Source organism: Corvus cornix, chromosome 2 (genome assembly GCF_000738735.6).
Source record: "Corvus cornix cornix isolate S_Up_H32 chromosome 2, ASM73873v5, whole genome shotgun sequence".
NCBI classification, from domain to species: Eukaryota; Metazoa; Chordata; class Aves; order Passeriformes; family Corvidae; genus Corvus; species Corvus cornix.
In genome coordinates, this window is record NC_046333.1 from 111,590,077 (window position 1) to 111,606,745 (window position 16,669).

A 16,669-nucleotide genomic window follows, 5' to 3' on the forward strand; every position below is an offset into this window, starting at 1 on the left:
ACGATATTACTTCTGCCTTAGGAAGTCCCTAAACTGAAAGTTTTTAGAAGTTATCAGACAGTGTTCTGCAGAACTTTCACTAGGTGCTTGCTTTTATTTTCATAGTCTTCAAACATCTGCTGTTTGCTGCTCTAAGCTAGAGTATGGGGTAGGTGGGCCTCTGATCTCACGCCAGTGCAGCCATTTTTGTTCTGTCTAACACTTACCACAAGTTTTAATGTGACGTCACTTTGCAGTTTGCTTGCTTCCTTTTTCTCTCCTTTCAGAATCCCTCTGGTATGTCCCTCTGTGTATGGTGGCTGCCTCAGCCACCTCAAACCCTACGTGCAGTTTAGCACTGGGAACAGAGGGAAGAAGTAATCTGAATGATGAGCTCATGGCTAGTCACACAAGTTGATCTGTGGGGTAAACACACAGATTGGAATTCTTTCATAACCTCTTGATTATGAAAAGATAACCATGATATTTATATCCCCCTACTTACTTGTAACACCCTCATACTGTGTGTGGGGGAGTGGTTTTGTTCTGTTTTTAAAGCAACTTTCCCATTTAATGCTTTATTGTGTGCAGGTTTTTTAATACTAATTGTTTTGTGTCTGACTTACGTATTAGGTATTTAAAAAAATCTCAGCAACCCAGTTGGAGTAGAGTTTTAGTGAATTCTCTCAAAGGTATTACCCCAGTCAGCTCAAGAGATCATTTCCATGCCGCTTTGTACGTAAGCACTACCTGTGAGTGGAATTTTATGTTTTGGTGGTGCCAAAGGTTAAGACTCATCATGATGAATTTAGGTCCAGAATGCTAGAAATTTCAGGTGCTTTCTTCATAGCCAAAAATAAGTGGCTGGAGAGCTCTGAGAAACTTCCCTGCTTTCCAGTCTTTGTAAAGCCTGATATTAGAATAATTTCCTGGAGGTGGACGAGATTTGGTTTGATACCCATCTGTGCTTTCCTACTTCAGAAGACCTATACATCCCCTTCAGTTAGCACACAGTGCAGCTCCCTGCAGAGGTGAGAGCACTGGGTGTGTGGTATAATAATGCTTAATGTTAACCACAAGCTTTTTATAGCAGAGCTCTTCTTAAATGTGAAAATTTCCATACAACTTTTTTTCATGCTACAGGGTGTCATATTTCAAAAGGCAGCACTATGGCAAGCCAGTGGTTAGTTTATATGATTACTCTGAAATTAGTAAAATGATATAGTGATAAAAATGTTGGCTTTGTGTACTGTAATTTCTTCCTGGAGTGATTTCTTAGGTTTACAGGTAATTTTGTTGAAAAGTACAGTAGTATTTTGCAGAAAGAACTTACACTGCAATAGAAAAGATTTATTTTCATTACTTGTGTTGTTTTACTGATTTTCTTAGTTTGCTTTGTGCTTAAGGTTCAGTGACAAATGGTGACAGATTGGGTTGTAACAAATCTATACATTTAACAGCTTCTTGTTCTTTTCTTTGTCTCTTGGAGTCATGGAATAAGTCCTCAGACAAAGTATTTTTCCAGTAGGGGAACAAAACAAGTATCTAGCTGTTCTATTCACAAATAAAAGTATCATACTTTAAAAGCAGAAGTTTCAGACATAGCTTGGGTAGCTTTTTGTTGTTACATCTTCTGCAGACCTGCTACTCTGAGGTGCCAAAGCCACATTTGTTTGGAAACCTGACACAGCTGAGAATTGTATGTTTGCCATATGTGACTCTGGACGTTGGCCTGGATGGTTAGTGCTGTTTTTTCATGGGGAAAAGAGTACAACCAGCCTTGAGAACTTGTACCACAATAATCTGTTGCTTTGAATAAGGTAATTTCAGAGAAAGAGATACCAGCTGATTTTTGTTTTCTGTCTTTGACGTTGGGGCATGGGAAGAAGTTAGGTACTGTAAAATGTGAGCTCAGAATCACAGTGTCCGTGCAGCGTTACAGGGGTAGTCAGTGACGCTGATGGAGACTCACACACAAGTGGTGAGATTACTCATTCATGGATGAAAAGTCTGTGTTTGGGCAATCTCTAGGCATGGCAGAAAGCAGGTCTGTCCCAAATGGCCTGTTGATTTGGTGTATATACTGAGAAGATAGTTACTGTCCTTGGGTGATAGGTGGGCAGAGATCTGTCTGAACTTGTTAAGTTTTTTTGGGGTTTTGGGAGGGTTTGTTTCTTAGTTATTATCATTAGCTCAATGCTCAGGCATTTCTTGGACATTTCACAGATAAAGCATTGCAAATGCTACACAACCCTAAGCAAGAGGCAGCATGAGCAACTTCCTCTACATTGGATAAAACAAGCGATTCCTAGGAAGTCAGGGATGGGCCCTGTATGTTGTTCCTATGTGCAATGATTCCTCATACTTCTGGGCAACAGTGTAAGGTTCTGGCACACTCTTTTTCTACATGTACTACTGCTGTGCTACTTTGGTGGATGTTAAACCTTCTTTACACAGAGATCATTGTTCTGAGACTTGAGAATAGCCTGTTTCATAATTACAGTGCAAGTTGTAGGTCACTGAAATGTTAAGAGTGTTCATTTAATGCAGTGTACTCTTCAAAAAAAAACACTCTAGGCATTTTACACTTTACAAAGGAAAAAAAAAAACCCAAAAAACTACAACAAAAAACAAAAGCCCAGTAAAATACCCAGGGAGAGTGAACAAAAAAATATGTTCTCTAATTTAAAGTGATCCAGAGTCTTCTCAAGTTCATGAACCAGCACCACCGTTTGATGTCAGCAGAACTGAGCGGAAGCGTGTGGTTTGTGAGCTCGCTGCTGCTGGAGTCACAACTCCTCGCTGGCTGTGGATGGGCTGTGCAGGGCAGACCACAGTGCAAACCCACTGGTTGTTTGCCCCAGGATTAAGACCCTGCCCCAAATTGAAACGTCAGCTCCTTTACCCAGTGCCATGCTGTACGTTCTGCAGCGTTTCGCATCTCGGATGGGGACAGACCACAATTAACGTAGAAGTGGGCAAGGACATCTCCTGCTTCTACTTGGCCAGATAGCCTCCATTGTAGGAGGGAGGAAGAGAAAAAGAAAGCTACATTCTTGGACAGAGAAGCAAGCTGCTGCTGGAAAATAAAAAAAATAACATTATTGCCTCATGTTCCTTTAGCATGTGACCAGTTACAGCAATTGCTGATGGTCTACATACCAGGAAAATAATGCCCTGTAGTATAGAATGTTCCCAGTCTCTGCTTCATGTCATTACAAAGGTCTAAAGGCAGTTACAAAGGAAGTCAACTACTAATCCAACTTTTAAATATCCTTTTCTGAGCAAGAAAAATCAAGAGAGGACAATAGATTGTTTCAGGGGGGTTTGTAATCTGTGATGAGCTTTTTTTTTTTTTCCCCCATCATCTCTGTGGTTAGCTGAATGAGATGATGTCTCTCATTCTTTGAAAACTAACTTTTAAAATATAATGAAGGAGATAGAAAAGAAGCAATTTAAGAGAGGTCACAGAAAGCTTGCAATGCTGATTTAACACTTTATGTCTAAGAGGATACTACAGAGTGTACTCCGTATTCTAGAGTAAGGCTGCTTCTGGGTATAGGGAATCTGCAGCTGGAACAGATGCTTAAAGTTGAGGTGATCAGTTATGGTGTCTCAGGCACAGGGGCAACACATGCAGGGATTGCTTGGGGAAGGGATTTTTTTTGTCCCAAATCTTCCAGCCTGTTGGGTTTTCTTTGCCCTGATCTGTACCTGTCAAACAGACAAAAAGAATTAAGGTATACATGTGTCTCTAGCGTGGTTGCCTTTGTTGCAAAGAGAAAAATATAAACAATATACAGGGGCAATGCAGAAATTTCTGCCATGATGACAGTCAAAGTTCCCATCCCGCAGAGCTTGATTTTGCTGAGCAATACTAGAAAGAATTTCTGGAAAAAGAGTTTTCATTCAATTAATTGATACTATATTAATAATTTTATTCTTCATATTGAAGAATGTATATAAAACTTGGTAATAATGTAAATAAACAGTACAATTATTCTATATATTGTATGCAAAATATAAATAATTTTATGTTTTCTATGTGTATGTATACTTACAAAATATTTCCATTCAGCCATCTAAATGCACAAAATAATGAGCTTATTACAAACTTTTTTGTTATTTCTTTCAATTGGGATTTATTTCTATTTATTCCTGGTTCTTTTCATCGTGAGGTATCTGTCCATTGTGAAATAGGGAAGATTTAAGTAGATACATGTGAATGTTCCTCTGATGTAACTGAAGAATTACTGCTAAGTCTGTGCACATTTTTGCAGGTCTAAACCAAGTGATTTCTTCAGGAGAGTGTTTTTAGTGAACTAATTGCATTTAAGAAATGGGAGGCTTCTTATGGAAATGTGTATATGTCCCCATTTTTCCTTTGTGGAAATACCAACTAGCCATTATTTTATGCATTACCCATGTAAAGATATGATGACATAATGAGTGCTTCACCAGGAAAGCTCTTGGCGATTATAGAAGTACTCGAGACATGGAATGCATAAGCATAGCAAAAGCAAGGCACACGTCACTTGGGTATCGGTAAAACCTACCTGCCTTAAAAAAAAAGCAAGTTAAAAACCTGATCACATTTTCCTGCTCAGGAAAATAAAAATAAAACCATAAACCTCAAAGTTTCTACAAATGATTTGCTACTAACGTCAGTATTTTTTTTAGAGAATGAGATGTTTTAGATCAAGCAAACATTCTTCTGACATTAGTGACGTAATGGTCTCGTGTTCAGAGAGATTTCCTGTTTACTTTGGGTCTGAACACAGACATCTCAAGAAAGAAGGTGCTAAAATTTTCATTACACATCTGCAAATAAAGACAGCCCAAACTGTTCCAAGATCTGTAGTAAGCTTTATGTACATTTCTGTTCTCTAGAAAAAAGGGGGTAAGTGACAGTTTAAAAATCTCATAGAATCAGAGGTGTTTCAGTTTGCTGACCAAGCTAATTCCTCAGTTTTAATCCTGTAATGCAGAAAATTATCAAGCAAAGTCAGTTCAGCAGCCTTATGAGCTACTGTCATGCTCTTAACTGGGAGCTTTGTTAGCAAATTCATCTGAAGTCAAGGGACTCGGTGTCCCTTAGACATGAATTGCTGCTCTCCTAAATTGGGGGAGCTCACAGATGGCAGTAAGGCTTCTTTGTGGTGAAGTTCAGGACTTAGTTTTATGCTGTAACTTTTCATGAATTTTCTGTTTCAAATCATAACTTCTCTGAGTGTTCACAGTAGAAGCAATGCATCTTGTTCATAATTTATATGTGTGATTCATAGTTCTAAGTTGTGAGCTTAGTTTTAAATGTATCCTTTTTTCCTAAAAGGCAGAGATCATCTGGCTGTTGTTTTATTTTCCTAATTATAAAATAACAGGGATTATATTTAAAACTTGCTGCAACTCTTCCTATGCCTTTGAAAATATGAATACATCAATCTCCCTTTAGCTATCCACTCTCTAAAGAACGAAGGCGTCTGTTATAAAAGAGACCGTGGTGAAGATCTTGTATGGACTGAGATCAGAAATAAGTATTTTTGAGTGTTTCATTGTTTCATTTTGCTTTTTAACTCTGTATGGTTGCATTTTGAGAAACAATGTCACAGATGTGGAAACTTGCTTCATCTCCATAATATAACTGATGAGCAGTCTAGAGGGTGAAGTTCTGAACTCGGGTCAGCACAGCTTTGCTGCCAAGGCAGGAGGCCTTGTTTTACTCCTAGGTGATAAAAATCTAATAGTAGAAAAATTCAGAATGCGGTAAAGTCACCAAGTTGATTTTGGTCTGTTTTGATGGTCTGTAGAAAATGAGATTACTGGTTGGTTTTGTTAGCTGACTTCATTAGATGTGTGTCCTCTGAGCATAAAAAGTGTACTTCTAAATGTGCGACTGTGATACCAGCATAAGAAAAACCCAACATCAACACATGCTTTGGCATGAAATTATCGTGTGTTTAGAGATTCTGCAAACATTCCCTTAATCTGGTGGGTAAGAAATTGCTGCTTGTGGAGCTGTTTGGGAATTTACATTGGCACTAGAAACCAAAACTGGATCTAGGAGAGCACATTTATTACAGTGACAAATGCACAGGCAAGATAATATACAGCATAGTGTAAGAAAAACATAGGATTTTGCTTTTAGAAAAATAGAGGAGGAAGAAGCAGCTTGCTGCCAGCTGCATGAGAATGGATTTGGGTTGGTGGCAAGCACTCACCAGAGAATGTCCTGCAAGGGTCAGGCTGGGTCCAGCGGAGCAGTGCTCTGAATTAACACGGAGCAGGATTAATAGTCTTCTGTTCATGGCTTTCACCTCAGTAACTGTATGCAGAGGGTCCTGGTGCTCTGTGCTAACAACACAGAGACACCAAGTAGCATTTGTGTGAAACCAGATGGGGCTCAGCAGCTCAGCTGGCTTCCATGTGTAACTTGTCCCTGGGTGCAGTGGATCTCCAATTGCCCAGGGCTATGCCTGAGCTAAAATGGCTGAGCCAAGCCGGCTCTGTGGGATGGGTAATTTGCAATTAGGATAACACACCTCTGAAGTGTTTTGGTGGTAAATATAGAAAAAAGGTGAGAGAAATGCAATGCAGCACACATTTTTAAATAGTGCTTATCAGTAGTTTAACTTGTAATGGATTTGATACCACTTAAATTGTTTTTTCCAGGCAAAAACTGCTTCTCCAAAATGCAGATGTTCCTGTTATCATGAACACTTACTTTAGTCAGAAGGTGCTACTCAGTGAACATTCAGAAGCCAGAGAGAAGACATATGGTCTTACAAAGATGCTTATCAGGAAGAACATTATATCTTTGGCACAGACCTTCAGACTAGATGACCTTGATGATAAGTTACACCAGGAACCTTCAGATAATCAGGTATGGTCCATTTGGTTCACAATTAAGCACTTGGTAAGAAGTTGGTGAGCAGATGTTTGGAAATCATAAGAAAAACAAAAAGTGTAAATTACAGACCTGTTTGGTTTCCCCTTTCATTTAGTCAAGGCTGAATTAATATGCAGTGTTTATTTTAATAATATTTTCTTAGTAGAGGCTTTTAGTCCATCCAAATGCTGAACTGCTGTGAGGTTATTTTGCTGAAATCTCACTACCGCGCTAAACAGTAATTACAACTTGTTTTTTTCATTGATTTTTCTCATATTCTTTATAGCTGAATAGCTAAAAAATAGCTGTTTTCTTGTAACTCACTCAAGATTCTATTTTAAATAAGCATTCGTTTTTCCTATTCCTTTATCTTAACTCATTTCCTTATTGATCCTATCCTTTCTTTAAAGCATCAGTTGATAACATCATCCCCCATTCCTACCCCTTCAGTTTGTTTTCTTTCCCATTTTGACTTTATTTGTATTAAGATGACTACTGACTCTGCATTTCTGTAACTGTGGTCGTACAAGCTGAGGTATTTTAAGAGATTTGTTTTCTTCATGGTCTGTGCCAGCACTTTCTGAAAGTAAGGCTCTTGTAAAAGCTTTATATTGGCTACCTAAATGGTTCTTAATATTTGAGAAGTTTGGCCCTTCAAGTTTGAGGAGCAATGAGTGTCAACATTTTGTGTTTGCCTTATATATAATTCCCATTATAGGCCTGAGAATTAAAAAGTTACATAAATCAAATCCTAATCGCCTTTCTTGCTTCAACTCTGACTTGTAAAAAGCTTCTACTGTGGTATTTGAAAACCAGAACAATTTACTTGTTCCCCTCATTGCTCCTAACAAACAAACCACTTCATTTAAAACTTGGTAGACAAGTTTTATTGCAACTACTTTGTAGACAAAGGGTAGTGTTGTACCACAATTTTCTTTTAAATACTGCAAATTCTTCTTTATTGGTGTATAATACTTATGGTACAGTCTGTGATACTCTGAAAACCTTTCTTGGCATCCAGCTTTTTATAAAAACAGGTCTCATTGTGAAAATAGAAAATTGGTTCATGCTGCAAAGGGACCTATATATATATTGACCATGTTAGTCTATACCTGCATGCAATTTTTATCAAGAGAGATTTATTTTAAAATTAAGATAAATTACATTACTAATTTAGATTAAGGCAAACTGCAGTGTTCATGAAGTTTCTTTTGCAAGTTTGGAAGGTTTTATTAATAAAATATGTTTTTAAAGTAGTGAAAAAATAAGTTAAAGTTTTTGCCTTAAAAGTTTTGTATTTTTCATTAATCATCTAATTCTTTTACTTTGAAATATTTTCCATTGAAATGTGTAAGTCTGAGGACTAGCTTACTAGTCTATAAAAGGCACCTGTTCATTTCCAACTTTATTTGAAAGTCCGGAAGCATTCAAGATGAATTTCACTCTTTTTTTAGAAGAGGAAGGAACAGAACATCAAAGAAGTAAAAATGAAACTCCATTCAAGGGGAAGAACCGTAAGGGCTAATATCTGTTTTCTGTTTTCCTGCTGGTGTCACCTTCATCTCTCAGGGGTTGAGTTAGCTCAGTGCAGAGCACCAGTTAAATACAGAAGCACACCATGTGTGCAACTCTCTTGAGTGTTTATTAAAAATACACAATAAATAACTGGCCACTAGTCTGCAAGTTACCTTAGGAGCAGTAAGTATTTTGAAACTGATTTTGCACTTGAAACTTGATTTTTCATGCTGACGTTTTTCCTCTCTAGCTCTACACAGTTTCAAGGTTCTCTGGAATGTTTCTCTTAATGGGTTTTCCTTCACCAGGTTGCTTGTGCTCCACAACTTCGTAACAATGGTGATTCAAAACAGCATCCCTTGGCACTGAGTGCTGTTAATGATTCTCTGCTTGACATGGTTGAAAGCCAGGGAGCCATGGGATGGAGAGAGGTGCAGGTACGAGTCGTTATCCAGAGGGTGTACTGTTTGCCTGCAAGAGAAGGGTACAGGAGCCATACTCAAGGAAATAAGCCTCTTTGTGCAACACCTGGCATGAATTCAGATCCACCAAATGTTAGGTGAGTAATAAGATGCATGGCAATTTCTTTGTTGAGGCTGTGATACATGAGAAACCAAAGAGGAGGGAGTTCAGAAATGTCATTCTTAGTTGTCAGCCCATGGGGAATAAGCACGCTCAGCAAGGAAGGCATGGGGCTGTTGATGGGAGTGGTGCCGTTTTTTCATAGGTATAGTGTGACACAGAAGTAGTCCTGCCCAGGGAAGGAAAGGATCTGTCTATGTTTACGTCATCAACAGATGACAGGAACACTGAAAATGAATTAGTGAGAAGTTAATTGAGAACATCGTATACTGTTCCTTGAGCTTCACAGAATAATTGTTACATCCCATTTGCCTGTTTCAGTCTCTGGTATGCTCTGGTAGTAAGTTATGCTCATGCAATGGTCTTTTGAAACAAAAAAGAAATACATAGAGAGACACAGAAATGAAAGGCTTTTCTATAATGAGGATTTTGCGCAGATGCTATTAGAGAAACATAGGTGTATATTCCGTTGTGAAGTCACTGGAAAAAGATCCTGTTGACTTCTGGAAATCTGGAGGCCACAGCAGTTAAGATTCCTCTACAGTAAAAAGTGTTGTGGTGTCAAAACATGAGCAGCATTGTGGAAACATTACATGCAAACCCCATGGAACATATAGCTTTCAACCAGTTGTTTTAGCCTCTTATATTTTAGTCTTTGCATTCTAACACTGTTCTGTTTACAGTGGAAGGAATCAAGAGTTGGACCTCGTTTTCTTAAATACAAAAGATATGGCAAACAGTTTTCCTTTCTGACCAGTAGTGAACCATTGAATTCTTTCCTTCTCCTTTTATGATTCTCAAGGTTTGAGGCCAAAGACTGATTTCAGTTTTTCTCAGCAACCCTGCATCTGTGTTAGCTGTGTCTGTTATTGCATTTTCTTCCTTTGGTTTTGCACTAGCTTTTGGTTCATTTGGCTTCAAATTTTGAAAGATAAGATGTATCAGATTTTATTTTCACTCAGGAAGATGATTAAAGTGCATTATAGTAGAAGAGCTTGTATTGAGGTTCTAGGTTCAGCCTTTCAGGACATAAGTAAACATTTCTTCCTGCAGAGTTTGGGACTTGAATGGGGATGTGCAATTAGTTTAACAGGTCCTGTTGAGAACTCTCCAGATGTAATTTGCAATAGGCTTTGAAAGGTTTCTTCTCAGTTTTGAAGAATTGAGTTCCTCTGAGCCACTCTGCAGGTGGATAGTGGTGTCTTCAACAGTTCTTCTTCTTGAGTTTTTGAAATACTAGAATTCTCTCAATTCTTGGTACCTTGTAAGCCACTGGGTAATTTACAGAAATAAAATTTCTCCAGAAGGAACTTACGAAGGTTATTCTTTCCTAAAATACAAGCTTGGTCATCACCCACAGGAAAGTAATTATCAACAGCCTTGTCCCCAACATTTTTAGGAGCTCTTTTACATATAATAGTTATATTGAACATTATTTTTTTAAAGTAATTGATACATCTTGTTGTGTGGACTCTTTGCTTTGTATTTAATTCATTCTTACTATAACATATATATTTTTTTAAAAAGAAAAAGTACTTTACCAGCCCACATTGATATGTGGTTTTGAGGACAGTAGTCCTCCATGTAGATTTTCTTCCAGAGAGCTACATTTGATCAAATGTCAGGGCAGCTGACAGACTGTTATTCAAGCTGATTTTTTAATTTCCAACTCTTTACCAAAAGTACACTTAACTTGCAGTCACACAATTTGAGGTAGTTAACCTGCCTGAGCCCACACCCTTCACAGGAATGGGGTGAAAGAAAGCAGAAATCTTAGATTGCACTTCTTATGTCAAACGTGAAATAGAAATGAAATAAAAAATGAGAGCTTGTTGCTTCTACGTACATGCTGTAGCTGGGTATTCTCATGTGCAGTTGTTAAACTGGTCTCTTAAAAGTTCCTCAAATTTCATAGATAGCTCAGAAAACTGTTTGTTTGTTGTTGTTCACAGCTATCAGACTGTGTTTTGGATCCTGAATCAAAAAAACCAACCCACTTTCTCTTTTGCAAAGGGGAGAACGAACACTTCTTTTACAGACTGAGGAATGAAAAACACCTCTTGCTGCTTTTTCAGCTGCTATTTCCATGGCTGATAAACATCCACATGAGACCTCCTCTACCAAAACCATCTATGTCTGTCACCTGATAGTGAGCAAAAAGGCCCTCTGGCAGTCCTTCGAACCAACTGATGGCTTATTCTTTTGTAACTAAAAACCCCTATTTTAAACTTCTTTCTGTAAAGTAAAACTGCCTAAGAACAAGGTTTGTATTTTATGAGGCAAGATGAGTTAGATTATTCATTGTTTCATAAACAAAAAATTCAAATTGGATATCAAGGTACAATAATACCTAATTGATTAGTATTTTCAACAGGCTGGTTTACTGCATATCCTCTTTTGTAGCACTCCACAATAACCTAGATGCTGTTGGCACAGGGAAGCATAAAAACCTCCACAATAAACTGCAAAGAAACATGACATTAAATGTGGAGTAGGGGAAGTGATGCATTTGGTTCAAGGCATCCGGTTTCTAGTAAGAGACTGGCAAGTTGTGGGAGAAACCTCTATTTTGATTGTAAGGAAGCGGATTAATTTAGTTGATTAAAACTAACACTTGTGAAACATAGAAGCTACGGGGCTGCCTATATGCATCTAGCATTTATTGTTCATAAATACACATGTGTGGAATATAGCCTTTTACTGATAGACAAAGGGATATGTTTGAAGGGTTTAAGTTTGCTCAGCTGAAGTATTCAAAGCATTTTCCAAGGATGCTGAGAAATCTTTGCAGAGACTGAGGAGTTCTCCGGCTTCTGTTGTCCATAAATTGGATCCACATTTCCTGTATTATTGTTGAAATATCTGCCTTTTCCCCCATAACTAACTGCGCTTGCAAATGGACTTTTCATGCTGAAGGAGTTTCTTGGGGTGGAAAAAAAAAAGAAGAAAATATGACTCGCTGTGACTGTCTGCCCATTTCCAACATTCCTGGCATGCTTTTTGCTGCCTTTTCCCCTCTGATGGCAGATAGATACTTTTGTTAATGACACAACACATGTTTGTCTAAACCCAATTGTTTTGATTCTTTTTTAAAATGTCCTGGCTTACAAAGTATGAGGATCCCAAAGAGACTCCTGTCAACCTGAGGAGCTCACTGGCCCAGAGGTGTCTGACTCACTGCGTTGGCCTTGTACTTTGTGTTCCTGGGATAAAGCAGTGTATAATTTGGATTTTGCTCCTGCCAGTATCTGTTTGTTTTGAGCAGGCCACGTGAGTTTAGTAAAAAATAGAGCTGGTTAGTTTTGTGCCTTAAAGGACAGGGCTGGTTGTGTGGTAGTCAGTGTAACTAAAATAGATGCATTTTTAGGACTATTAGGCAGTTAAACTGGTCAGAGCACTCGGAGGATTTGCGTGAGGAGGCTGGACAGAAAAGGGTGTTGTCATGAAGAGCTAACCACTGCTGGTAGAAAACAATGCTAGCTATAGCTGTGAATCCACACTTTGAAATCTGTGGGTGACTAGACAAATTTTCCATTCACTTCTCTTGGCATGTTTCAACCTATTTCCTACCTTCACAAAGCCTGCTATAGCTTTCTATTCCAAGAACAAAAGAAAGATCATATATTTACTTTAAAAATTAGTGTGATCTGCATCTCTGCACTAGTTGTCATCTGTAGTTCTTTCAGTTTTGCTCTTTATTTTGTTTTCCATTTGCCAGATCACAGAGCAGTGGAAAGGTCTGCCACCATGCAAGCAGGACCCTTGGGGAGCAAAATATTTAGAAGAGCTGAGGATTTGTTTGAGTGGCTGGGAGAAATAGAAGTGAGGACAATCACATTTCTCTTTCTGAGCAGGCCCACAGAAACATGATAGTCAGTTGCTGTAATTCATTGTGGTCTAGCAAGTTGTTGCAAGTTTCTGAGTAGTCTGTTCATATGTAATTCTTCGTAAAACAGTTTTATTGGCAAGTGATAATCCTGTAGAACTAATTAATTTCTAAATTAGATTTAATTTTTCCCCTTTTTCTTCATCCAGTGATCTCTGCTGTTTATCTTAACACAGATCTAATCAATGGGTCAACGCCTGGCAACAGGCACAAATAAAAGTTGAGTGTCAGATGCTGCAACTAGCATTCCAAGGAGATGGATTAATATATTGAAAAGTCGTCCTTCTGGTATGGAAAACCTACCTTACGTTTTATAAAGCTTATTGAAATAAACAAAAACAACATAAAAAAACTCTGGAGGTATTCTTATTTGAAAAGAGCCCAGATTGGAAAGGACTGTCATAAAAGATCCATGTTCACAGATGCTAACATCTGTCAGAATGTTTTTTGTGGCTGACTTAAATCTGTTTACAGCATTCCATTTGTTTTTTGTATTTTTTTCAACAAAACATTTTAAATTGAATGGTCATAAATGCAAGTTTTTAAAAATTACATTATGTTTCTGGGATGTGATTTTTCAAGTGGAAAATAAACAGGAAATAAGTAACTGAAATGCAGTAGAGAGTACTCCATAAACTAAAAAGTTTCTCTATTTTTGCCCTTTTCAAATCCTTCTCCGAAGTGAAGATACGTGCTCTTAATATTCTTGCAAAGTAGTCTAATTGCTACTTGACAGACTTATAATAGTTCCTCTAATAGCTGTGGTTCAAGCTCTAGTAACTGGTTTCTGCTTTGAAGTCTCTCTCTCTCTTTTTTTTTTTTTTTCCTTTTTTATTCACAGTAAAGACTCCCTGACACTTGGATTATTCCCTTTTGCCTCCACCCTGCTCTATTTGTAATTCTCAAACTGGAGCCGCCAAAACAGAGAGTAAGAACAAGAGACTGTTGGAAAAACATCTTTGGTATCACACTGTCCAACTAATACTTTAAATTGTCTTATGTAGTTAACACTGTAGCTTCCCCATGCTGTTGTCTGGATAGCCCTGAGAGTCTGTTTTCCGTGCTGCTGATGCTGCAGACAACCAAATGGAACTTGGGCTTCTTCCAGTGCCACCGTAGTACAACAATTTGTTAATTTGACATTGCTGTTTATTTTTCAGTGCTAAATATTTACATAGTCTTATTTTGTCCAAGGGCAAGGTGAAAGCACTGTTATCTGATATACTCTGTACAAATAAAAAAAAAAAAGACCCTTCAATGTACACCAGTGTTTTTCGTCCCTGTGCTGGGAATATGCAATTAAACAACTTGCTGTTGTTCTAAAATATGTCAGGGAAGTGATAAAAAATGCTGGTACAGAAAAGAGGCTTAAGAAGACCATAGCCAGCACAGACCACAAGTGTGACAGGGCTTCAGTCTCTTTGGAAAGCAAATGGGCAGGAATAGAAACCATCAGGTGGCCAATACTGTGTGTAGGCTCCTGTATGCATCTAGCAAAAAGGGGGCACTGGTTGCTTGTGTTTCTTCCATACTCAAGTGCTTAGTCTGATCAGTAAAGCACCCATGTGCTCACAGAAGACAGACACACACACCCCAAGCCTTTTTTTTGGTCGAGAAGGATGTATTCCCCATGACAGAGAAATTGTAGAGATACTTGAGTAGCACAGAGAGACAGGTAAGTGGTATAGAAGCTTCGTTATGTAGAGCTCTGTGTTCCCCACCACTTACCTTGTAACCATACCATTTCACACCTCTCACCTCTGATGATCACATGCAGGGCTTTAGGAAGCTGGGGAAGCTTTATTGCACCTGAACACCTCATTTCCCACTGCCATTTGCTTCATGGCTGTATGCACCCAGTTGGTTGTTTTTGAGGGACTGTATAAATGGTGGGAATGGGAAGAGTGATGTGGTCCCTGTACATTATCCTACAGTAGAAAGCAGACTAGGGAGAAGAAAGCAAACAATTTGAAAAGGTAATTTTCCAGCCCTAGAGCCACAGTCAAGGTATGTGCTGTTGTACATTCCGTGGTTTCAAACAAGAATAGCAATTTTCCAGCACCTGTTAGAATTATTCTAAGATGGCCTACGTAAAAGGTATGGAATCTTTTCCTTGGCTTTGACCTTTCTTCCCCCTGAATTTTTTTATCTCTGAAAGTTATGTGGTTGATAGAACTGAGAGCAGAAATCTTCCATGTGTGTTTTACACCTCTACATTTCACTGACTTCACGACTTCCTGGAGGAGGTGTTAAAGTTGTGCTGAAGCTCTCAGAAACCTTTGTAGAAGTCAGATTGTGTCTCTGGAATTTGTTTTTCTTCTACCATCGTACCCGAAGGCAAGAACCATGAGCAGTGTTAAATGTTATAAATGCCTGGATGGAGGTGAGCTAGCAGTTGGGAGAGAATTTTAACCACCTGAATATTGCATGGCATTTCTTTGCCACTTGGGCAGGTAAACAGTCTTTGTATGCATAGCCTTAAGTATCTGCAGAGGTAGAGCACGTGCATGAAAACATCAGCGCAGATTTTATGTAATAGTGATTTTCCAAAATGGAAGATTCTTAGAAATAACTTTCTGTCATCAGCTTTGTAAAAGCTTCTGTTGGATATAACGGATCAATACTCCTTGGAAAAGTATTACTAACATACTCTTTTGGGAAGAAGGAGGTCTTGAGACTCAAAGAGTCAGGAATACACAGTTCTGTGCAGAGGATGGGCATGCTCTATTAATTAAGAAAAGACAGACTTTGAAAGGGACAATATTGCTGAAACGTAGGCCTGAACATCTATATTTTAAGCTCTTCTACATTTTTTTATAAAATGCAGAAGATGAAGATACAGCTAACAATGCAAATAAACAAAGCTCCTCAGAGAAGACAATTAGTTCTTTCGGTAAGCATTGTGGTTTAAAATTGGTATGTAAGTTATAAATGTAACAAGGTTATCTTACATTCACGTGCCAGTTCTGACTGGTGGCTGCTGGTTTTGTTCCATTTCTCACAGCCAAAGGCAGTCAGCAGCATCACACTGAGTAGGGATCTGCTGTGCTGAAATCCTCGAACTCATTTCAGTTAATGCTTCAACTCCCTCTTTTGACAAAAGGGCTTTTCACAGCGTTTGGAGAAGAACATGCTCCTCAAATGGGAAAAGTGATGAGCAAAGGCCTGGGATGAACTTCCTGTATATTACACTTCACAGTGTAAGGGTTTGAGTGGGTTGGCAGTTAAGAGAGATTTAGTTATTTTTAATTTTCATCCTACAATGAGAAAAAAAGGAATTATTTAATTGATACATACTGCCTGATAAATGTTCAAACTGGTTTTGTAACAGGCTGAATTTAGATACTTTATTGGAGGTGTGTGTTTGACTGCAGTGTGGACTCCTCTGGACAACATGCTTTACAAGTGCCTAAGGCTAGGAGTGAATGCAAAGTGTACTTCAGAGCTGTTTCAGATTTGACAGGCTGAGAAAGTTGGGGCTGTTCAGCCTGGAGAAGAGAAAGCTCCAGGGAAGAACTTAGAGTAGCCTTCCAGTACATAAAGAGGCCTTGCAGGAAGGCTGGAGAGGGACTTTTTACAAGGGCATGTAGTGATAGGACAAGGGGAAATGACCTTAAACTGAAGGAGCGTGGGTTTAGATTAGATACTAGGAAAAAATTCTTTAAGGGTGCCGAGACACTGAAACAGGTTGCCCAGAAAGTTTCTGGATGCCCCCTCCCAGGAAGTGTTCAGAGCCGGATTGGATGGAACTCTGAATAACCTGGTCTACTGGAAGCTGTGGATTTCCTCTCTGAGGCAGCAGCTTTCCCCACTATTGAATT

The 16,669-nt window shown here is 38.6% G+C and overlaps 1 protein-coding gene across 2 annotated transcripts in view; it reads left to right on the forward strand.

Annotated features, from left to right (window-relative positions):
• SPIDR (scaffold protein involved in DNA repair) overlaps positions 1-16,669 on the forward strand; it is a 195,854-nt gene that overhangs the window by 120,255 nt on the left and 58,930 nt on the right. For both annotated transcript variants that reach the window (XM_039549214.1, XM_039549215.1), the window contains exons 9-10: positions 6,649-6,859; positions 8,689-8,939. In XM_039549214.1, the coding sequence (XP_039405148.1) occupies positions 6,649-6,859; positions 8,689-8,939 (462 nt within the window). The remainder of the gene's footprint in view (positions 1-6,648; positions 6,860-8,688; positions 8,940-16,669) is intronic.